The sequence below is a fragment of the Pristis pectinata genome, chromosome 2, assembly GCF_009764475.1.
Source record: "Pristis pectinata isolate sPriPec2 chromosome 2, sPriPec2.1.pri, whole genome shotgun sequence".
NCBI classification, from domain to species: Eukaryota; Metazoa; Chordata; class Chondrichthyes; order Rhinopristiformes; family Pristidae; genus Pristis; species Pristis pectinata.
Window position 1 is genome coordinate 94,994,862 of NC_067406.1, and position 25,619 is coordinate 95,020,480.

General features: G+C 39.2%; 1 protein-coding gene across 24 annotated transcripts in view; it reads left to right on the forward strand.

Moving 5' to 3' along the window:
- LOC127567064 (calcium/calmodulin-dependent protein kinase type II delta chain) overlaps window positions 1–25,619 on the forward strand; it is a 362,600-nt gene that overhangs the window by 269,998 nt on the left and 66,983 nt on the right. For 8 of the 24 annotated variants that reach the window (XM_052009765.1, XM_052009774.1, XM_052009829.1 and 5 more), the window contains exon 13: window positions 12,394–12,434. In XM_052009765.1, coding sequence (XP_051865725.1) covers window positions 12,394–12,434 — 41 coding nt within the window. Of the gene's footprint in view, window positions 1–12,393; window positions 12,435–23,389; window positions 23,423–25,619 lie in introns of all 24 variants that reach the window. The other 16 variants (XM_052009782.1, XM_052009852.1, XM_052009855.1 and 13 more) reach the window with 3 other exon arrangements.

Genomic DNA, 25,619 nt, shown 5'->3' on the forward strand with positions numbered 1-25,619 from the left:
AGGTTCAAAAGCAGGATCTCCAGGGTGGTAATATCGGGATTACTCCCTGCACCACAGCATGTGCTAGCAAGCGTAAAAATAGGAGCATATGACAGATGAATGTGTGGCTGAAGGGCTGGTGCAGGAGGGAGAATTATTAGGATCACTTCTGGGGGAGGTGGGACCTGCACAAGAAGGATGGGTAACATTTAAGCTGGAAGGGACCCAATATCCTTGCAGGGAGGTTTGCTCACGCTACTGAGGAATGCTTAACCTCAGTTGGTGGGGGTGAACAGTACCAGTGCGGCACGTGGGGAGATTGACACAAATGTGGAGGATGAATCAAGCAAGTCCAGTGGGCAGAGCAGACAAAGACAAAGTGAGGGAGCTTGGGGGTGCTGGGATAGGCTCAGCTTTAATACCAGGAGCCTCGCCGATAAGTCAAATGAGCTTCGGGCATGGATCAGCATATGAAGTTACAAAGAAATTTGATTGAGTGAAACGCAGGACTGGCAACTTACTGAACCTGCCAGACATAAGATGGTGGAGGTGACAGGTGTTTTGGAATATGAGAGTGGATAAACACCAGGGTCAGAAGAGATCTACCCCAGATTGCTATGGGAAACAAGAAAGGAGAGTGCTGGGGCCCTGATGGAGATTTTTGCATTTTATTAGCCACAGGTGAGGTACCAGAAGACTGGAGCATAATTCACGTTGTTCCTTTATTTAAGAAGGACAACAGAGATAAGTCAGGTAACTACAGGTCCATGAGCCATGCATCAGTGGTAGGGAAATTACTGGAGAAAATCCTAAGGGACAGGATTTATATATATTTGGAAAGGCAGGGATTGATTAGGGAGACTCAGCATTGCTTTGTGCTGGGAAAACCATGTCACACTAAATGGTAGTGGTGAGATTGGGGAGAAAGATTGTCTAAGGCTACAGCAGGATACAGATCAGATGGAAAGCTGGGCAGATGATTGGTGTATGGAATTTAATTCCAACAAGTCCATCATTTCCTGTAAGTATTAACACAGGTTGCTGGGGTGGTGAAAAAGGCATATGGCATGCCTACCTTCATAGGTTGGGTCATAGAATATAAGAGTTGAGATGCTATAGAACCATAGAACAATACAGCACAATACAGGCCCTTCAGCCCACCATATTGTGCCGACCTTTAAACCATGCCTAACCCCTTCCTCCCACATATCCCTCTATTTTAAATTCCTCTATATGCTTACCTAACAATCTCTTGAACTTGACCAATGTGTCAGCCTCCACCACAACCCCAGGCAGCGCATTCCATGCACCAACCACTCTCTGGGTAAAAAACCTATCTCTAATATCTCCCTTGAACTTCCTACCCATTACCTTAAAGCCATGCCCTCTTGTATTGAGCATTGGTGCCCTGGGAAAGAGGCGCTGACTGTCCACTCTATCTATTCCTCTTAATATTTTGTACACCTCTATCATGTCTCCCCTCATCCTCCTTCTCTCCAAAAAGTAAAGCCCTAGCTCCCTTAGTCTCTCCTCATTATCCATGCTCTCCAATCCAGGCAGCATCCTGGTAAATCTCCGCTGCACCCTTTCCAACGCTTCCACATCCTTCCTATAATGAGGCAACCAGAATTGGACACAGTACTCCAAGTGTGGTCTAACCAGAATTTTGTAGAGCTGCATCATTACCTCGCTGCTCTTACACTCGATCCCACGACTTATGAAAGCTAACATCCCATAAGCTTTCTTAACTACCCAATCCACCTGTGAGGCAACTTTCAGTGATCTGTGGATATGAACCCCCAGATCCCTCTGGTCCTCCACACTACCCAGAATCCTGCCATTAACCTTGTACTCCGCCTTGGAGTTTGTCCTTCCAAAGTGTACCACCTTACACTTCTCTGGATTGAACTCCATCTGCCACTTCTCAGCCCAGCTCTGCATCCTATCAATATCCCTCTGTAAGCTTCAACAGCCTTCCAACATTATCCACAACACCACTGAATCTTTGTGTCGTCTACAAACTTGCTAACCCACCCTTCTACCCCCTCATCCAAGTCATTAATAAATATCATGAAAAGTAGATGTCCCAGAACCAATCCTTGTGGGACACCAGTAGTCACAGCCCTCCAATCTGAATGTACTCCCTCCACCACAACCCTCTGCTTTCTACAGGTCAAGCCAATTCTGAATCCACACAGCCAAGCCTCCCTGGATCCCTTGCCCTCTGACCTTCTGAAGAAGCCTACCATGTGGAACCTTGTCAAACGCCTCACTAAAATCCATGTAGACCACATCTACTGCACTACCCTCATCAATCTTCCTGGTCACCTCCTCAAAGAACCCTATCAGGCTTGTGAGGCAAGGTCTTCCCTTCACAAAGCCATGCTGGCTGTCCCTAATCAGTCCATGATTCTCTAAATGCTCATAGATCCTATCTCTTAGAATCCTTTCTAACAGCTTGCCCACCGCAGACTTAAGACTCACTGGTCTGTAATTCCCTGGACTATCCCTACTACCTTTTTTGAATAAGGGGACAACATTTGCCACTCTCCAATTCTCCGGTTCCATTCCCGTGGACAACGAGGACTCAAAGATCCTAGCCAACGGTTCAGCAATCTCCTCCCTCACTTCCCAGAGCAGCCTGGGGAATATTCCGTCAGACCCCGGGGACTTATCTGTCCTAATATTTTCTAACAGCTCCAACACATCCTCTCTCTTGATATCTACATGCTCTAGAACATTAACCTTACCAACACTGTCCTCAGCATCATCAAGCATCTCATTGGTGAATACTGAAGAGAAGTATTCATTGAGAACCTCACCCACTTTCACAGCTTCCAGGCACATTAAGTTATGTTGCAACTTTACAAAATGCTGGTTACCCACACTTGGAGTCTTGGGTGTAGCTCTGGTTGCCACACTCTAAGAAGGATGTGGTTGCACCAGAGAGAGTGCTGAGGAGGTTCACCAGGATATTGCCTGGATTGGAGGACTTTGGTTATGGGAGATATTGAATAGGCTGGTCTTGTTTTCTCTGGAGCAAAGGAGACTGAGGAGTGATTTGATAGAAGTACATAAGATGTGTGAGATCAGGGACATATCCAGTGTCCCCGCTGACTATAACTGCAGGAAGTGTGTCCAGCTGTAGCTCTTGTCAGACCGCATGGAGCAGTTGGAGCTGTGGATGGTCTTGCTGTAGAAAATCTGGTATGTGGAAAACGTAGTAGATAGTACGTTTAGTAAGTTGGTCACACCGCAGACACAGTAAGAAAGGTAATGGGTGACCCCCAGGAAGGGCAGGCAGGTAGTGCAGGAGTCCCCTGTGGTCATTACTATCTCAAGCAGCTGTACTATATTGGGTACTGTTGGGGGAGGGGGGGTGGGTGTGGTGTTAGCCTCCCAGGGGAAAAGAGCAGCAATAGCTCAGTTCATGGCACCACTGAGGACATTGATGGACAGAGAGGGGCAGGACGAGAAGGGTGATAGTGTTAGGGATCTTTATTGTTGGGAGTGGTGATGGGCATTTCTGTGGCTGCAAACGAGACTCCGGGGTGGTATGTTTCCTCCCTGCCATTGGGTTCAAGGATGTCTTGGAGTGGCTGCAGGATGTCCTGAAAGAGTAGGGTGAACAGCCTGCAGTTGTGGTCATGTTGTTAACAATGACAGGTAAAGGGAGGAGATGAGGTCCGACAACATGACTTTAGGGAGCTAAGGAGCCTTTTAAAGAGCAGAACCTCAAAGGTTGCAATCTCCAGTGCCATGAGCTAGTGAGTATAAGAGTAGAAGGATAGGATGGATAAATGCATGGTTGATGGGGATGGGGCAAAGAGATGGGCTTTTGGTTCAAGAGGGACACATTGCACCTAAATCAGAGCAGGACCAACATCCTAGTGGGGAGGTTTACTAGTGCTATTGGAGAAGGTTTAAACTGAGTGGACAGGGAAAGGGGGATCAGCGTAGATGTTCAGATGGAGAGATACAGTCACATAGAGGAAAAAATGTTATTGTCCAGTCAGCAGAGCAAGAGGATATATGCATGCGGGGGTAATACAAAGCTAAATTACAACTATTTTAGTGCAAGGATTCTAACAAGTAAGGTAGATGAACTCAAAGTATTAATTGACAAGCGGGACTATGATATTGTTGCTATCACTGAGACATGTTTGAAAGACAGGCAGCACTGGCAACTGAGTATCATGTGGTATAGAATTTTCAGGCAAGTCATAGGGGAATGTAAAAGAGGAGGTGGCATTGCACTGTTAGTCAAGGGTTGTATAACTTGGTATTGGTATTGGTTTATTATTGTCACTTGTACCGAGGTACAGTGAAAAGCTAGTCTTACAATCCGATCATACAGGTCAATTCATTACACAGTGCAGTTACATTGAGTCAGTACAGAGTGCATTGATGTCGTACAGGTAAAAACAATAACAGTACAGAGTAAAGTGTCACAGCTGCAGAGAAAGTGCAGTGCAATAAGGTGCGAGGTCACAACAAGGTAGATCGTGAGGTCACAGTCCATCTCATTGTATAAGGGAACCATTCAATAGTCTTATCACAGTGGGGTAGAAGCTGTCCTTAAGTTTGGTGGTACGTGCATTCAGGCTCCTGTATCTTCTACCAGATGGAAGAGGAGAGAAGAGAGAATGTCCCAGGTGGGTGGGGTCTTTGATTATGCTGGCTGCTTCACCAAGACAGCGAGAGGTAAAGACAGAGTACAAGGAGGGGAGGCTGGTGTCCAACTTCACTATTGAGGGAAGGCTCCTCAAATGAGGACATACGGGTTGAGATTCAGATCCAAAAGGATGTCATCACTTTGCTGGGGGTGTACTATAGACCACCTACTAATCAACAGCAGATAAAGTTTAAGTTAGCAGATGATACTAAGACTGAAGGAGTTGTTGACAGTGTGGAGAGCAATAGACTTCAGTGTAATATTGATGTTTTTGTGAAATGAACTGAGAAGTGGCAGATGAAGTTTAATCTTCATAAATGAGAGGTGATGCATTTTGGGAATACAAATGTGGCCAAGGCATATACCATGAATGGTAAGATCCAAAGGATTATTGAGAAACTAAAGGACCTTGGTGTGCAAGTCCAAAGATCCTTGATGGTGGCAGCGCAGATAGATAAAGTGGTTAAGAAGGCATAAGGGATGTTGGCCTTCATTAGTCGGGGCATTGAAACAAGAGCAGGGGGATTATGCTCCAACTTTATAAAACATTGGTCAGACCTCAGCTGGAGTACTGTGTACATTTCTGGTCATCATACCATAGGAAGGATGTGATAGCATGGAGAGGGTGCAGAAGAGATATTACCTGTGATGGAGTTTTTAATTATGAGGAGAAACTGGGCAGGTTAGGTCTGTTTTCCCTGTAGAAGAGGATGTTAAGAAAGACATAATTGAGGTGCGTAAGATTACAAGGGGTAAAGATAGGAAAGACTGCAGGAAATATTTGCCTATGACACAAGTAGATAAAACTAGATTTAGCTTAAGAGTATCAGAGGGGATCTGAAGGGGGCTTTTCTCACCCAGAGTGGTGAGTACTGGAGAAAGTGGTGGAACCAGAGTTGCTAACAGCATTGAAGAGGTGTCCAGACCAGGAGGCTCCGGGCCAATTGCTGCAAAATGGGATTAAAATGTTGATTGCATTAAGAATGGACTTTAAAAAAGGTCAGTGAGTTATGTGATTGGTGGGGGTTGGGGGGTGTTGGAATTGGGAAATGATGATGTAAGATGGGACTGGATATCCCATTGCTTTAGTAAACTTGATAAGAAGAGATAGGAATAGGTGTTTCTGCAGTAGCTATTATGTCATAATCCACCAAACTAGGGTGATGGAACGAGCAGAATCAATGGAATTTTAGATGCATAGAGGATACAGTGGTACCTGAGCTGCTAAGTTTGAGGTGACAGACAACCAACTTGGTAGTTGGACAACAGTGAGCAGAACTGATACACCTTTGGAGAATTTTATGATTACCATTTGATGATTGCACTTTTCTCTTGGGAAATGGAACTGCAGAGGCTGTTGATTTTCTGGATGAAATGGCATTTCTCCTTTTTATGAGTTCCTGTGCTACTATCTTACTACAAATAAAAGTGTTAAATTGGTTCATTTTAAGATTAAAATAAATTAGCCTAGAAATTAAATACATAGTTAATTTCAGCTCTACATAATTGAAAGTATTCTCTGTATGAAATGAAATGCAATAATAACCATTTCTGGAACAACACAAAATAGGTGCTGGAGGAACTCAGCAAGTCAGGCAACATCTGTGGAGGGAAATGAACAGTCTATCTTTCGGGCCAAGACCCTTCATCAGGACTGGAAAGAAAGAGGGCAGAAGCCAGAGTTAAAGGGTGGAGGGGGGGTGGTGGGGGGAGGAGCACGAGCTGGCTGGTGATAGGTGAATCCAGGTGAAGAGGGAAGGGAGGTAGGTGGGGGAGGGGGGAAGTGGGAATGATGTGAGAAGCTGGGAGGTGATCGGTGGAAGAGGCAAAGGGCTGAAGAAGATGAAATCTGATTGGAGAGGACAGTGGACCATGGAATAAAGCGAAGGAAGTGGGGAACTAGAGGGAGGAAGGTGTGGGTGATGGGCAGGTTGTGAGGGTAGGGGACGGGAAAGAGAAGGGGTGATGGGGCCAGAGGGATAAGGGAAAACAAGGGGGGTAGACAGAGTTACCAGAAGTTAGAGGAATCAATATTGATGCCGTCAGGTTGGAGACTTCTACAACGGAACATGAGGTGCTGTTCCACTAATCTGCAACTAGCAACTTGGCAGCAGAGGAGGCCGTGGACAGACATGTCAGTGTGGGAATGGAAAGTGGAATTAAAATGGCTGGCCACTGGGCGCTCCTGGCTGTTATGGTGGACAGTTTTCTGGATTCTTTTGAGGCATTCTAGAAATTTATATGGGTATTTCCTATCTCGAATTGAGCTTGCAAGTTTGTTACACTCTCCCTGTTACATGCACATTAAATTATGCACATTTCTAGAAAAAAAATGCCAACTGGGCTAAACCAAGAAGAGTTTTATTTGTCAAGTATTTTTGGTTTGGTTCTTTTTCCGCATTGCTTCTACCCATCACCAAAGAACGTCAGCCTTAAATGTTGGATAATGTGGAGCTATGAGATCTTTTCAGTTGTAGTGAGGATTTACATTAGATTAATTTATAAGTTTTGCTGTGCAGCTCATATGTTTAGAGGTTAAGACTGGAGATTATTGTCCAGAAATTTCTCTGCACAGATTCACAAGACTAATTAAAATAGGCTTTTCCTAGGATAGAATGATATTGCAGACATTTCTGGATATCTCAGCACCCACCATGAATTTAAACCACAGATTTTTTGCTGGGATTTTTGATTGCCCTAGAGCCATTTTTTTTTCTGTAAAACTCCCAGAAATGATGTCAGCAATAGTGCAATGCTGATAATTTATCTCCATCATGATATTTCATACTCACTAGTCCAAGAAATTACAGCTCTTATTTACACACAGAACAACCATTTATTTACTTACCCTGTCTTCTCCTGACAGCATGCTAATTAAAGGGCCAACACTCAAACTGCATTTGTTGTCCTCAGTGACATATGTAACAATTGATGACTTCAAGTGCAAGTTGACACAAATGCCTGGACTACTTTGTTCATGGAGGTCAAGAGCATAATCATTCTGAGTTTCCACACTGATGCTGATCTGTGCCATATTTCATACTTAGCTGTTCACTGCTGCCATGGCAAGGTCATCCAAGCTCCATCTACAAGTAGAGAAGCCTTGACCTACTCTCCCTTCAGTCCATTGGAGCAAGCAGAGTAGACACTGAAACTCCCCACAATGTAGGCATTTAGAGATTGCACTCACATTTATATTACTCATTTGGTGCAGCCAGTGGAGCTGCTGCCTCACAGCTTCAAGGATTCAGAACATAGAACAGTACAAGCCCACAATGTTGTGCCAGACTAATTAAGCTGTTGATACCTAATCCCTTCTGCCTGCACATGGTCCATATCCCTCCATTCTCTGCATATTCACGTGCCTAACTAAGAGTCTCTTAACTGTTTCTATTGTATCTACCTCCACCACCACCCCTGTCAGCACATTCCAGGCACTCACCACTCTCTGTGTAAAATAGCTTGCCCCACAAATCTCCTTTGAACGATCCCCCTCTCACCTTAAATACATGCCCTTTAGTATTAGACATTTTGACCCTGGGTAAAAGATACCAGCTGTCTACTCTATTTCTGCCTTTCATAATTTTATAAACTTCTATCAAGTCTCCCCTCAGCCTCCACCACTCCAGAGAAAACTATCCAAGTTTGTCCAATTTCACATCATAGCACATGACCTCTAATCCAGGCAGCATCCCAGTCAACCTCTTCTGCACCCTCTCCATGGCCTCCACATTCCTCCTATAATGGGGCAACCAGAATTGAATGCAGTACTCCAGATGCAGCCTAACAGGAGGTTTATAAAGCTGTAACATAACTTATTGACTCTTGAACTCAGTTCCTTGATCAATAAAGGCAAGCATGCCATATGCCTCTTTACCACCCTATCAACTTATGTGGCCACTTTCAGGGAGCTATGAACTTGGACCCTAATATCCCTCTGTACATCAATACTGTTGAAGATCCTGCCATTTGATCTCCCAAATTACAATACCTCACGCTTGCCCAGATTAAACTCCACCTGCCATTTCTCCACCCATATCTGCAGCTGATCTATATCCCACTGTACCCTGCAGCAACCTTCTACACTAGCCACAACACCAATCTTTGTGTCGTCTTTAAACTTACCAACCCACCCATTCACGTTTTCATCCAAGTGATTTATCTATATCACAAACAGCAGAGGTCCCAGTACGGATCCCTGCAGAACATCACTAGTCGCGGACCTCCAACCAGAGGAAGACCCATCGACCACTACCCTCTGTCTTCTATGGGCATTCCAATTCTTAATCTGAACAGCCAAGGCTCCATGGATCCTATGCACCTTAATCTTCTGGATGAGCCTACCATGAGGTACCTTGTCAAATGCTTCACTAAAGTCCATGTAGACAGTATCCACTGCTCTATCTTCATCAATCACTTCCGTCACCTTGTCGAAAAACTCAAGTTAATAAGACATGACCTGCCCTGCACAAAGCCATGCTGATGGTCACTAATTAGGCCATGCTTTTCCAACTGCTCAGAAACCCTATCCCTAAGAATCCTCTCCAAGAGCTTCCCTACCACTGACATGATACTTACTGATCTATAATTTCTTGGATTATCCCTATTTCACTTCTTGGAACAAAGGAACAACATTGGCTATTCGCCAGTCCTCCGGGACATCACCTGTGGCTAGAGAGAACATGAAAATCTTGGTCCAGGACCCAGCAATTTCATTTCTTGCCTTTCTTAATAATGTGGGGTATATCCCATCAGGTCCTGGGGATTTATCCACCTTAACGTTCTTCAAGAGACCCAACACCGCCTCTTACTTTATCTCAAAATGCCCTTGCATATTAGTTTGCTCCACACTGGTCTCACTATCTTCCATGTCCTTCTCCTTGGTAAATTGCAGATTTCAGGGAGGGAGACAAGGATATTTTCTAGCATATTAAAATGAAAAAGGAGGATGTATTGGATGTCTTAGTGGGCATTAAAGTGGATAAATCCAGAGGGCCTGATGAGGTATATCCCAGGCTGCTTTGGAAGCAAAGGAGGAGATTGTTAGAGACTTGACAAAGATTCTTAAATCTTCACTGACCACAGGTGACTGGAGGACAGCAAAATGTGGTACCTTTGTCCAAGATTAGCCAAGTAATTATATACCAGTGATACCAGTATATATCAGTGATAGGGAAGTTATTGGAAAAAGATTCTGAGGGACAGGATTAATCAGCACCTGTAAAGGTAGGGGTTGATCAAGGATAGTCTGTGTGGCTTTGTTGGTGGGAGATCCTGTCTAACTAATTTTATTGAGTTTTTTTGAAGAAGTAACAAAATACATTGATGAGGGCAATGTGGTTGATGTAGACTATGCAGCCTTCAGTAGGGCTTTGACAAGGTCCCACATGGAAGATTGGTCCAAAAGGTTAGAGCCCATGGGATCTAAGGCAATTTGGCAAACTGGATCCAAAGTTGGCTTGATAAGACAGAGGTGCAGAGTTGCTTTAGTGATTGGAAGACCATGACTAGTGGTGTACTGCAGGGATCAGTACAGGGACCCTTACAGTTTGTCAAGTACATTATAATTTGGATCAGAATGTAGGAGGTATGAATAGTTAATTTGCAGCTGACATGAAAATTGTTGGTGTTGTTGATCGTGAGGAGGATGGTCTTAGATGGTCATAATGATATATAGGTCATTTGGCAAATTGGGCAGGGCAATGGCAGGTGAAATTTAATTGTGCTGAGTGTGAGTTGATGCATTTTGATAAGGGTAGGACATACAAAATGAATAGTAAGGCCCTAAGGAGTTTTGAGGAACAGAGCAACCTTGGTATACAACTTCACAGACCCTTAATGGTGGTTGTACAGGTAGATAAAGCAGTGAAGAAGGTGCAGGGATGCCTGTCTTCATTAGCTGGAGCTTGTACAATTTTATAACATTTTGGTTATGCCACAGCTGAAGTATGATGTCACCACACTGTAGGAAGCACGTGATTGTGGAGATTTTCCAGAATGTTGCCTGTGATGGAACGTTTCAATAGTGAGGAGAGACTGAATAGGCTCAGTTTGATTTTCTTGGAGTGAAGGAGGCTGAAGGGGGATCTGATTGAGGTATGCATAATCACAAAGGGCACGGATATAAGGGTAATAGTGAGAAGATTCTCCATCTTACAGAGATGTGTAAAACCATAGGTTTAAGGTGAGGAGTAAGGTGGTTAGATGGGACCTAAGGGATATTTTCCTCCAGAACTCTCTAGAACACACTGCACAACAATTAGGAGTATCAGACAGGCACTTGAAGCGCCAAGGCATCATAGGCTATGGACCAAGTGCTGGTAAATGGGATTAGGTTAGATGGGTACTTAATGTTTGCATGGATGTGATGGGCTGCAGGGCTTGTTTCTGTGCTAATTCATAAATTGGCTGTCAGAATAAATTGAGTGAATAAATCTGTAGATGTTGGATATAATCAGCACAGTAGACTTTGTTGATGAAGCGAAGATGTATGAGAAGTATTAAACAGAAGCAGAATAGGTCGACCCTGAATTTGTATGTCGTCCCATTCTTTTGCCATAACTGACATTTACAGAGTAATAAAATCTGTTCCATATATTCCACCGTATTCAATAGCATAGCCCTTACATTTCTCCCAGTCTTCAGCTATAACTTCGGCAAAAGGTGAATGAAGCCTCTGTGTGAAAAGCTGTAAGTGGGTATATTGATTGACAAAATCTTTAGCATTCTATAGCTTTTGAGGAAAATTGATCCTAATCAAAATAATATTGCCTTTATATTTGTAACTATAATATTCCAAAAGTTCTGCAAATTCTTACACAAGTATCCAGAGTAGTTTTCTTATTTAAGTGAGTTGTAGTTTAATAAATCTCTCAAAGATCTTTGTCAAGAAATTCAACACTGTGCTGTCCTTTACCTTGAAGATCTCGTTCCATTAATGGAACTAAATTTTGGAGGCGGAGTACATGTTATTGTTACTATGTAGCAACTGAAATGTTTATAGGCTTCTGAGCATCCTAGCTTCTTTAAACGCTGCCTTTTATTTGTAGTTGACATCCAAAATCTAGGCAAATGTGTTTATGTTGCATTGGTATATTTAATTAACCAATTTTAAGCAAATACAAACATTCACATAAAAGGTACTTCATGCAGTTATTCTTTGCTTGTTACAAATGGAGTTAGTAAGTTAAAAAAGTAATTACCTTTCATTAATCCCTCATTATTTTAGGAGTATTTTTTTTGTTGGAAACTTGTATAAAATCAGTAAGTAACAAGGAATCAAAATCCCCATTTCCTTTAAGGTTTTTAGATATTTTGTGTCACAAAATGTTGAGACGAAAGTAACCTGATCATAAACCTGTTTGTTTTTGTTCCTACCTTTTTTTCCTTTTTCCACTTTGTTTGGAATATATTCCCTGTAAGGTAAGATCCTAAGCCACTAATCGGGCATTTTTGCATCTTGAAGCAATCACTGTCTGATTGATTAATAATCCCAGCTTGCTATTCGAATTTAAAATTGACTTTTGCCTGCAATCTATAAATTTGCTTTGGGTTTCCTCTGCCTCAGTATGATTGCTTTCAGCTGCAACAAAATTAGTTTTGATCTGCAGCAGCTCTTTACCTCTTACTGTTGCCTCTGCTGCTGCTATTGTTGCAAGTTAAACTTTGCTGAAAAAGAAAAATGCTTGTGATTTTTGAATATTATACACCTAAATGTAATGTTTGTTATCAATTTACAGCAGCAAAGAGTTTGATGAATAAGAAGACAGATGGAGTTAAGGTAAGTTTAAATTTAACAAGGACTAACAAATATGTTCTTACTTCTGTAATTCTGAATTTCTCTGGTGTGTTTTTCTGTCTTTTTATCACTGTTGACAAACTTGCAGGCCTGTGTGGCTTTCACCAAAATAGATTCCTATCCTGCACACAAATGGTGATTTATTTTTAACCAACTCTTTCCTTGCAGACAAGACGTCAGGTAACACTGAGGCAAGTTAAACTCTCATGCTGGTTCCAATTGTGGAGATTAGCTTTAGAAAATCCTCGTCAATTACAAAAATAAACTTCTCGATATAGCTCTAATTACATATTTGCAATGGCTTATTTAGGAAATAACAAGTTTGATTACATACTTTGTCTAGGTGCGTCACTGACGTATCCAATTAACTGGCATCTTGAATTTAATACTTACCCTATGATATTTAAAGTTTGTCACCTGTTTATTCATTTGGTTTCTGCTATTTCAGTTGTCACAACATTATATTAACCAACTGCTTAATTTCCAACTATCTGCAAAAATGTTATGACCTCAAATAGGGTTTTTGCTCACCCAAGAAAGTAAGAGTAAAGCCATTAATGGAAAGAAAGATCAGAAGTATTTTTTCATCTGTGAATATACAATGTATTGGATCCCATTTGAGTCCGTTTTCCTCACCAGAACGTTGCACATTGGCTGTAATACTGTTTGATCAAATTAATTTCTCTGAGTTATTGTTTGTGTGATTTTTAAACTGATCAATAACAAGCACTGTGGTTAAAAATATACCTCCTATGGAAAGGGATTTCTGAGTCATTAATTTATTGAACTGGTTCAATAATTCAAAGGAAATTCTAAAAGTTATTTAGTTACTAAGTCAGCTGGGTTTGAATTATTCCAAGAATTTAACTGTTCAGCTTCCAGTTTACCAACTCCAGACACAATTCAGAGAACTAAAAAGTTGTGAAAGAATTGAAGCACCTTTAGGTTGGCACATCAAGCTTATTTCACTCTCGAAATTCAGTTGCTTCAGGTCATTTCCCACTAATATTTTAAAATCAGAATTGGTTATTATAACCCATCCATACTGTGGAGCTTAATACTTTGTGGAGCCCTGGCAAAGAACACCAGTTACAAGGTTGAAGCATTGAAGAAAACTTCTTTGATCCAGAAGCAGTTTTGGGAATTTTATTTGTGAGGATACATTTGTTACAGATAAACTGTGTAATTCTTCAATGTCTCCAGTAAATGGTAATGTATGAACAGTCTCTCATACTACACCAGCTTCACATATCTAGTTAGTATTAGGTTACTGATAAGCCTCTACAAAAGGGCTGGGGGAAGATTATGAGATCAGGACCGGTGGATTAGTAATGTTGTAAGGCTGATATGCTTATTCAATGGGTACTAAATTTAATGGGTGGGCAGGAGGTTTGCTTACTATTTCTGACATCTTTTGGCAAAAGGTTATCATGGCCAACCAACTAAGCTACAAAGCTAGATCTGTAGCCCTTTAATTATTTAGTTAAAAATGAGGTATCTTCATAACTGTGCCAAGTGTTTTTAGGAGGAGCAAAGTTTATAAAAATTATTGTGAATTGCCTAAATCACTCATCCTTATCTGGGATATAATTGCAAGTACATGTGGAAACAACACCAACATTTACCTTGAGAATATTCTTAAAGATGGTATTACATTGTTCAACTCTATGAGCATCACTTCGAACAGCTGATGTATCAAATAAATGTTTTTTAAACGTTTGAAGGGTACAGCTGTACCATTCAGACATTTTTAACGAAGTTTAGTATGGAAGCTTAACATTTTTTTACAAACTGTAGTAAAATTAAACTATTATTTTGAAGGAAGTTATGATTAAGTTTTTGAAGCTTCAACTTTCTATTCTCTTCCCTCTAACCCTGCAAAACATTCCATCCAGGTTTAGGGAGGTGCTGTTTTGATAATAAATTCAGGGGCCAGGTTGAAAATACAAGGTGTATGGAGCTGCAAGGCTCCATTTTCTGATAGAAGATCTTTATTTAAAGGTTTCATGATTGCAAAAAAAATCAAGTGTCCCAATATAAGGAATAGCTGTTGCCTTGACTATTGAGAAAAGTGGTCCATCTTTAACTTTGGTATTGATGCTGCATAATAAAAGATTTGTTGTCCTTTTTGACCTTCCTCTTGATTTAAGATCATGCTTGAATTGAAAAAAGTAATTTCCATGAAGTGGGTTAATTAACCCTTTCTCTGCCTTTTCTAAATGCACATTACTTCCATCTGTCTATATATTATATGTAAAATGCTTATGAGGAATTGCTATTTACATTTTCTATAGAGCCTATGGTCACTCTGTATCATTTATATTGTTTTTATATAGTATGAGAAGCCACTAATCATGCCTGTGTGTAACATTTTTTTCTCTTTAAAAAAATACCAACATTTCTCTTTCATTTCATCTGCTTCAACTGGGCAAGCTTTTCCCTGCATTAGCCAATAATTAATTATTTTAGCATGATTTATGTACTGTTTTCACTTATATATGGAATTCAGTTATTTAATTATGTTGTATTGCTAAAGCCTAAGATATGATTGTGATTGTTTTACTAATTTGTGTTCTTTGCAGATACTTTGCTTAAATCCTGCATTGGTTATTTGTATTTGAAATTTAATTTCCTTGCATTTAAACTTTTAACTGGGAAATAGTTTTTTTAGGTTATAAGTTACTTATTCACAATGGGATGATAGTATCAAGTTATAAAATGATTTTAAATTTGAAGCAAGATAATAATGAATCCCATGAAGAGATATTGCTATGACATTTCTATAAACTGTTGGCAGAGCTACGTTGTAACTTGCTCAATTTAGATCTATATTAAGAGATCAAGATTTTAATTGCAAAGCTTCCCCCTCAAATCTAGTGTATTAATTTCAACTAGTGTTTTTGTGTTCATTCAATTTAGTTTCATTATATGGGTACACAAAATACTTGCATATTTTTGCTTTAGAATTTGCAGTTTTGAGTTATTTTGCTGAAAATAGAATATTGGATGTAATGTCTTGGTAACTGAGGGTTTATTCTTGGTTAACAATATAGTATATCTATGGTCATGTTGCAAAGAAATGATTAAACAAGTAAAGTACATAGGTTGTAATTATTACAAGTGTGTAACTTCAGGCCACAAATGCAGTATCAAAATGAAAGTCAAAGGAAAGACTGAAAGAGATTGTCCAGGTCTGTATTCTACAATAGAGAGATAGAAGAGGTCAGATTTTGATTAAAAATCTGTATTTGATCCTCGTGTCTTAGGAAACATCATTTACACATTCCTTGCCCTGCCATAAAAAAATTAAATTTATGGCAAAGAGAGAGAGTTTGTGAGAAACCAAATCAGAAATTATTGATAAGGAATAGAAAGCTAAGCCAACAATATGATATGTTTCTTAAGCATGACAGGTGAGGGATTGACAATACTGAGAGTGAGGGTCTTCTTAAAAAGCTTTGGAGATTCTTCAAGGAAGTTGTTTGTGACAGAATTTCTTAAATGCTTTTATGGTAGTAATTGAATGGGAAGTTAAGAGGTACTGAAGATGTTCATGAGACAAAAAGGTCAACTTAGGTGTATCTTGACTGATGTTATCTGTCAGAAATTCTGAAGTTCATAAAGAGGAAAGATCAGAGATCATTTTAATGCCAAAACAAGATTGGACTCAACAGAGGGACAATAAATAATTGTTTTTTTTACAAAAATAGCATGACAGAATCAATTATTTGGAGTTAGTGGAATGTAAAAAAAATCATTGAGCTAGCCAGTTGTCTAACCAGTCTTCAAGTAAGCTTCAGGTCACATTATTGTTTTACAATCAGTGTGTTTTAACTATTTTGATTGTTAGAACCATAGAACAATACAGCATAATACAGGCCCTTTGGCCCACCATGTTGTGCCGACCTTCAAACCACTCCTAAGACTATCTAACCCCTTCCTCCCACATATCCCTCTATCTTAAATTCCTCCATATGCTTATCTATTAGATATGGTATGCTTTGGAAATTCTTCAACCAATATGGATTGCTGTAAAAAGTGTGGAAAGTTCCAATAAATAAACTGGACCACTTTATTTTTTTTTAATAATTTCAGTGGCAGAAGTATTACAGAATCTCTACATGGAACATTTCTTAATATATAGTTAACACATATTATCATGGACACTGCTTTTGCTTTGACAACTCAGAGTAATTAAACTTTACATCCTGGAAGGAGGCCATTTGATCAGTTGCATCTGTGTCTACACTCTGAAAGAGCTTGCAATGTTCTTCTCTTCCTCTTGCAGTTGATGCAATATTTTTTAAGTGTTTTAAAGGCCAAACAACATCTAACTACTTCAATGAAACAGACACCAATATATGAGGTCAGATTTGGAGAGTAACCTTGTCAAGCAATTGTGTTATGGGATATTTTTCAAGTTGAAGAGGTGACGCAGGTTAGGGAGGTACTTCCACAGACCAGAACAGATGGTGCTGCCAATAATGGCAGAAGGAGGGTAAATTTAAAATGTTGGGCATCAGGGCAGAGATGGGCGAGATATTTGCATGAGAAGTAAGGTTTTAATTTTAATATAGTTGGAGATAGTATATCAATTTAATCTGAGGATAAGCATTAGTACAGAGTCAAATGAAGTGCAGGAATGGAAGTGAATCCTGAACAAGATGGATGGTAAATCAAGGATGAACTTCAGCAAGGATAATATGGTGGCAGGAAATGAAAATAGCACAAAGTATTGAGATAGGCAGGCAATGTTGAATTATGTTGTGAAATTAACAACTCAGCGAAAATGTGGAAAGAGACTAGATGATTACAAATGGTCTGGTTCATTGTGAAGAGTTGATGGGGGAGGTGTGTTTTGTGGCATGAGTGAGAATTTGTCCCTACAGTGAATTATAGAATCATTACAGCACAGGAGACTATTGAGTTCATGCCTGCCTGATTGGAAGAAATTGTGACCCATCCAATTCTCAAAGTTGGGAATGAGTTTAAAAGCACAGGAAAGGTGAGAAAGGATAGAGAGGTGCTGAGGTGGCAGCGAAAGCTGAGCCAGTGTTTTTGGATGATCTGAGCGAGGGACAGCTTGTAGTTAAGAAAGAAAGGCCATTCCATAGAGTACAGCACAGGAACAGTCCCTTCAGCCCATGTCTGCACTGACCATGCCAGTTTAAATTAATCTCGTCTGCCTGTACGTGATCTATTTCCCTGCCTATGCATATGCCTGTCTACATACCTCTTAAATGTTGCTGTTGTATCTGCTTCCACCACCTCCCCTGGCACTGCGTTCCAGGCACCTACCACTCTGTTGGGGGCGGGGGGAGCTTGCCTTGCCAATCTCCTTTTAGCTTTTCTCCTCTCACCTTAAGTCTATGCCCTCTAGTATTTGACATTTCCTCCCTGGGGAAAGAAAGACCCTTGACCATCTACCCTATCTACGCCTGTCATAATTTTATCAACATATCAGGTCAGCCCCCTGCCTCCAATGCTCCAGAGAAAACAATCCAAATTTGTCCAACCTCTCCTTATGGCTAATACGGTCCAATCCAGGTGAACCTCTTCTACACTCTCTCCCAAGCCTCCACATCCTTCCTATAGTGTGGTGACCAGGATGGTAAACAGCACTCCAAATGTGGTCATTGTTGATGATGTGCAGGTTCTGTTATGCTATGGATAGAATCATGCAAGGGCAGTCCTACAAAGGAAAGGTGGTAAAGGAGGCTTGCATGATGAATTGAATGCTTGGAAAATTAACAAGTAATATGATACCTTCATATGTTATCTGGCTTGTGGCTTTTGTTTTTGAGTATCTGGTACTGCAAAGAGGAGAGAAATTGTAGTTGAAGAATTTTAATGAATGTGATAATTCTTTCCTTTGATATAAAAACAATTTTATAAATGTGCTGATGCTGTATGATTTCTAGCTCTGCTACCATCATTGAGATGTTGACAAGATGATGCTTTTAACAATATAGTGATCTATCTTCTACTTACAGGAGAAAATGACAAGAAATTCCAGAAAATGTTCTCTTAACTTTGGCATTGATACAGCTTAATGTGTTAACAGCTCAGCTTTAATTCTATGTGCATGTGTGCACAAGATTTAGGTAATGGAGAAATCAACTGCAAGATTAGTGGATACAGGGAGAACTTTGTGTTTATGCCAGCAGTTGGTGCATTGCTTTTGCTATCTTTTAATGTGGTAGTTTTTATGTTTGTTTCTAAATAAATTATTACTTCTATCATCTGCCCAAATTTGTGATACAGAAACAAATGCTGCAAATTATATTGAAATAAGTAAATTTTATTTTTCACTCTTTTGACAGTAAAGGGTATATCGGAAGATAACCATTTAGGGCATTTGATCTGTCTGGGTTACTGAGAACAGGGAAGTTTAGAACAAATTGGCTAAATCATCAGAAGCAGACTTTGTGCATGACAGGGTCCTTGTTGTGTGTCTTTGAGTTCTGGCTGCAGGGGATGTTGCATGAGGTTTTGCCAGTGGTGTTTTGTTCACCCTTTGAATTTTTATAGGGCATCAAGGTGCTGCAGCAGTAATTCATATTTATGGACATTAATGGGGAGATCTGTCTAAAGAGGTGATGATGTAGTGTGGGTGACTGCAGTCAGCTCTGACTGCACCATTTTTATATGGGGTTTGTACAGGATCTCTACACAACATTTCCTTACAGAAACTGGCTCGGTCCCTTTGAGAATAAGGATTAGAATAATTGTTGGCACATGGTTTCTTTTCTGCCTGTATAATTTGGATATAATTTACCTCCCAAATGTAGAGATAACAATTCTTTGAAAGGAAGAACACTACTTTTCCAGAAAATAGCCAATAGATTGCAGAAGTAAGGCAACTAATATTTCCTACTTCATAGCATTTCTGAAGTATTATCATTGTTCCCCTTGTAGTGTCTTACAGCTGGAGATCATGAAAGGTACACATCTTACTTTCTTTTTATGCCCTTCTGCATTGCTATTGGGTGAGCAAACATGCATGAGTCAATACTTATGCCATTAAGAAAGGTCTTATATCCTCTTCAGTGATCAGCTTCTTGACAATTGAAACACCATTTCCTAAGAGAAATTAAATGCAAGGCTTTAACTTTGGAATAAGCATTGCAGAATTTCTGTTCCAGGAAATTGATTGCTACTGAATCCCTTGTCGCCTAAATGTGGACAGCTGACATTGCTTCATTTTCTCATGTACTGTTTTCTTAATAAAGCTTTGACTCCAGTAACGACATGTGTTTTGCACCATGAATTGTGCCTTGTTAGTGGTGGAAAGGCATTGCATGAGAAGGAGAGGAGTCACCACAGAAACACACACACTCTGGCCTGCTCTTGCAATCACAATTTTTGTGCCTGGTCCAGAGAAGTTTCTCATCAGCGGTGCATCATAGTAGGTTGATAGTGGGGGATTCAACAAGGATAATTTTGTTAATTGTTGAGAGGATGAGTATAGACTTTCACTTGCTGAAAAGTTTCTGACTTTTAGCTTAAATATTGGTGTTCCTTTTACTGAGAATTGCTATTGATGAGCAGGGAAATGGCTGATTCCTCAGAGAGAATATTTGAATCACAAACACTGGGAGTAATTTGGGCTGTTAATTTTTCCCCAATGCCCACAAGCTTCCTACTCTTAATTATGCTCTTTTAAATTCATTTTTGGGATCTGGGCATTGCTGGCGAGACTGGCATTTATTTATCATCTTCAATTGCCCTTGAGACAAGAGTGGAAAGCTGTCTCCTTAGAGCCATAGCATTGTACAGCACAGAAACAGGCCTTTCAGCCCACCATGTCCAGCTGACCTCTTTGCACATCTACACTAATCCAATTTGTCACATTCGGCCTGTATCCTTCTATGTCCTGAACCATTGCAGTACCTGGTGAAGGTACTCCCTCAGTGATATTGGCCAGGGTTTAGACCTAGCAACAGTGACTAATTTGCAGTATATTTCCAAGTGAGGATGGTGTATGACTTGGAGGAGAACCTGCAGGATTGATGTTCCCATTGCCCTTGTCCTCCTTTCTGATAGAGATTGTGGGCTTGGGAGATGCTGTCAGAGATGCTTGAGCGAGTAACCACACTGTATTTTTGAAGATGGTGCCTACTGCAGCCACTGGGCTCTGATGTTTGAGGGAATGAATGTTTAGGAGGGTTAATGGTGTACCAGTCAAGCAGGCTGCTTTGTCCTGAATGGTGGCAAGTGGAGAGTGTTCCATCTCCTTGAAGATGCTGGTATGTTTCATCAAAAAGTATCATGTTCCCTATTGAATTTACTGTCAGCAAATCTCCAAGGTTTCATTGGTCAGTCTGTATCATATATCTGTCGTCCTATCACAAAGTATTTAAATCTCAACTATCACTTGGGAATTTGGAAATATTGAATTATGATTATGCCGAACAATCTAAGAGAATTCAGTGTGTCCGTACACTTTTGAATATGACACACTTCAATAAGGCACCCCTTTTCGAAACCTCAGTTGTAACTCAAAATTTCATTCCCTTTTAGACAATACTATTTTTGTATCATATGATCAATCATGTTCCATCTGTATCATGTTCAGAATTGTTGTGGGATATTCAAGCCATTGCTTGATATTACATCTGCTTCCTCCAAGGACATTGATTACTTTCACTGCTATGGTAACTTACCAGTATCTTCTAATTCTCCTGCATTGTGTCCTACTGTCTACTTATATTCACATATCTATCTTGTCTGATTTAATCACCATTCTTCCGTTTACTTCACCAGTCCCCCAATCAATTTCTCTATGTTTAATTCAGTTGTGTCCTATTGCAGAAACAATCCTGAAATAGTATTTTTCTTCAGTGTTGCTGGCATTTATTGCAATTAAATGTATTGCTTAGCCATTTCAAGGGGAAGTTACGATTCGACCTCATTGCTCCAGATTTGGAGATTTATATAGCCTAGATCAGGTAAGGACAGTGGGAGAACCAGATGGATTTTAGAACAATCCAAACTTTCATGGTCAGCATTACTGATGCTTCCGCTTTATTTCTGCGTTATTTAGTTTATTGAATATAAGCTTCCCAGCTGTGTGATAGAATTGAAAGATGCCTAAATCATTGTCTCAGACTTCTGGATTATTTGAACAATAATTTAACCACAATTCTTCCATTCTCAGTCACATCCAAACCGTTATTCTTTCCGGTTTAAACATTTAAGCCATAAAGGGTCTGATATTGATCCCTGAGACTCCAACACTCTGCTCCCACCACTCTAATAAGCACTTACTTCCATTCAAATACAGATCCATGTAAAAATACCCATTGCCTATATCAGTTTGAACTACTTTTTTGTCCAATGCAGAAGCATCCCATTTTGTGCCTTCTAATATTATGTTATTGCCCTATGAAGTAATGTGTCATTTTTTGTTAAAAGTCTAAATATGTTAGGTACTGAATTCCACTTCACTAATAAGCTAGTTGCATAGGAACTTTTACAGGTAATGTACTTGTATAAGTACTTTCTAAATTTCAGAAGTTTCAATAATAGTTTCATAAATTACTGAACTGTCATAATTTTATGATCATACATAGCATATCTCCAATGACAGTACTTGTATTTGAAGGATATGGCATAATGCAATCTGGAGTATATAGCATTTGCTGAGTATCTGATGTATTGCCATAAGATTGAATATATTGTTGATAATAAACCTCGGTTTTAAAGCATGGAGGAGTAAAATGCCATTCCAAGCATGGTATTAGAGGAATTGATGAGCAACATTATGTTCATGGGAGATTATGGGATCGCAGGGTCAGTGCCAGGCAGGTTGAATGTTGAAGGAAGAGAAATAATCCGGGTACCAATCCTGTGTGGTGTTGCACGCAGAGCAATGTAGTCGAAATTCCAGAAGGAACGTTGTAAAAAAACAAAATTATCCAGTAAGCTCCTATTGCAGAACTTGTGCCAAGGTTCAAGGCTGACTCATGCCCAAGGATATACAGTTGAATTTCAGGAATGACATTAAGCAACTCAGACATGATTGTTACTATACTTAACTTTGAGGAAGCGGGTGGAGGGAAATCATGGTTTTTAAATTGAATTTCTAGGAAAAGAATTACATATTTTGGACATTGCATTTCATATCCATTATTTGAACAAAAAAGCGAATATCACCTTAATATCCTTTTATTTATTTTTTTAAACATGTTTGAAGCTTTCGTGTGCTGGCTTGTGGGAGGTAAATGTTACATAGTGGACTGGGGTATGGAAGTTAGATGGAGACAGGTTTTTGTATAATCTAGCATTACTGGAGAATGGGAAATTGCTTAATGGCAGCACTGGGTGAATTGGTAGAAATGGTATACTGTATTAGAGGATCTGTAGAGTTTGTCAGATGTGAACACGTGGATGGTGGGAAAGAAAACTTAGTTATTTTTAAGTTACTACGAGATCATTCTTTTATACATGACACAGTGCAATAATTTAGCTAGTTTGTCTAATATGTTTTTAAACATTAACACGATTAGCTTTATTTTTCACATAGTTGGACAAAGAAATGTTTATCTGACTACAAGAAATAGATCTTCAGCATTCAAAATAAATTAGTATTTTGTGTTTCACTCCAACTCTATCATCCCGTTGTGCCATATGTAATCTCATCTAACTGGCATCAAATATTATAAGAATATTTTGTATTATTTAACAGCTACTGTAACCTTTGTGCCTTGTCTGTGTTGCATTTCGTGTTTTTTTTTGCCAAGTTAGTTGTTTTCCTTTCTTCTCCACTACTAATTCTGATGAAAATCTATACTACTTTGCATTTTACTTTTGCCTTCCATATTTGGAACTTTTTTCTGTTTCCAGATAAATTTTACTGCAGCACAAAACAGTTTCTGAAAAGATCATTTCTTTAAACTATCAAAATTATCTTCTTTTTCTTTCTCTTTGGTCAGAAAAGGAAGTCCAGTTCGAGTGTTCAGATGATGGTGAGGATTTTTGTCTGACAGCCATGTCTTTCTTGGGTTCTTTTGTAATACTGTGTGAAAATAGTGAATTTTATATTTTTAATTTTAAGACACAATTTCACTTGATATTGTGTCCTGCTGGAATTTGTTCTGCTTAGCCAACATTACAAATCAAAGAGTCTGATTTGAATATTTATTAATTAAAAGCTTCCTTAACCATTCCATATCAGAAAAGAATTGTGTATGAATCTGATGCTCCAAAGTGTTTAAAATGCATTCCTGATGCTTTTTTTTTCCTTGCCTGTCCTTTCATGTGACAAATATTGGTTTGCTTGATGCTTTGAAATTGTAGTACATTTTTTTATTTTTGTTTTTTTTAATTCTTAAAGCTGAACCAAGAGTATTCATTTTGTGTGAGACTATTCTTGTTACAAAATAGTTATAGAAAACATTATAATTCTGTGACTTGTACATTTCAGTTATTAATATTTAATACTCTGCTCATAGCATTGAAATACTTGGATGTTCAAGTGGTATTTTATAGTAGCTTACTGTAAAATGTGATTATGTGTCTCGTTCATGCAAGTCATGGGGCCCCTTCAAGCATCAATGTATAAAATATGTGAAGATGAATGGCTCACCTTCAATTCATATTTTCAGAAATTAGCTACCATGCTCAGATCATTGTTAAAGTTTCTGCAGTTTTTTGTTCGGCAACATAGAAATATAACTTAATTTTTGAATTAATATAATTAGGCAAATTGTTGATTCCAAATAAAAGAATTATTAATCTGCAGGTAACATAAGTGAACAGTGATTCCTCTACAAATGCCCCGAAGTGAGTTTAATAAGGACTAGCACGTTGCACATAATCTCCTGCTTATAAAGAACTCCAGTTGTTCAATTATGATTTTAATTGAAAGTGATTGTATTTGCTTCTTCAAAGTGGTATAACCTCATGAAAAACTTAGACCAACTGCACATTTTTAAACATAGTTAAAATTACACATAGTAGCTTGCCTATTTGTTCTCTGGCTTTAAAGTTTGTATCTACAGCAGTGTCAGTAGGTTTGAGGCAACACATTCATCAAATGTTGTGAGTTATATAAATAGGTTCAGCCATTCCTGATATCTTGAGCAACTGAGCGGCTGATAAAATGTTGTAATGGAATGGCACAGTAGAAAGGACATGGGTGTGGTGCTTGGTTTTTGAAGATGCATAAAGTCAAGTCCAGATCCATATCTTAGAAATTGAAAGGAAAGTAAATCCCAGGTTTTAAGCTTCCTACTAACTAACTAATGAACACAAGATTTGGGATAGGTCCTCTGACCAACTACCCCAGAACACAATCTATATGTGTTCTAGAAGAGCAAAGCAGGCTTTGCTGCTTCAAAAATTACCTATGTTCCAGGATGGCACCAAATTGATAGCTATAATGTTAGTGCAAGAACTGTCCTTTAAGAATCCTGGTAAACTGTTGGATTTTATTGAAATGCAGGACTTTAATTATTGTTCCTAGATGCTTCTTTCTCCTTTCCTAGACAACCAAAGAAGGTAATTACTTTTGCGTACTTGATCTTACGATATTGATGTTAACAAGTTATCTGTTTTGTTTTCAATCTAATATAATAACTGACTTTCGTTACTTGACTGTTGCAGATTTTATTTTTGACTACATCTTTTTAAGTGTTTTTCAAACAAAGCAATCCCAAATGTAATAGCATGGGAATGTTTACTTTGTAGACAAAAGGAGAATGAGGTAACATAGGTTAACCTTGAATATTCTACGGATAGATTGACTTCTTCAACCAAAATTAAGCTTTGACATCTTAAATTAGATATTTGGCTAAATTTACAATCTTGGTTTGGTGCTGTAGAAATTTGCTGTTAAATGTTGTGGTAGTGATGAACAGTCACTTAGTCAGAGACAGTTTGTTTCCTAAATGAGTGGAGCGCAAGAGAAATAGTACATTAAAAGTGAAACATTTATTTTGAGCTTGTAGCTAAGTGGTACAACAGAAAAAATTGAAATATAGTAAATGTTAAGTTTAAAAAAAACTTTCATCTCATCTCTGTCTTCAGTGCATTTCCTTGATCAAATATTCCTACAAACTAATACGTTTTTACAAGTCATTTGACCCAGATATATCCTTGAACCATACAAATCCATTCTTATAGATATTTATCTAATATTTATTGTGTATGACGTACACACTT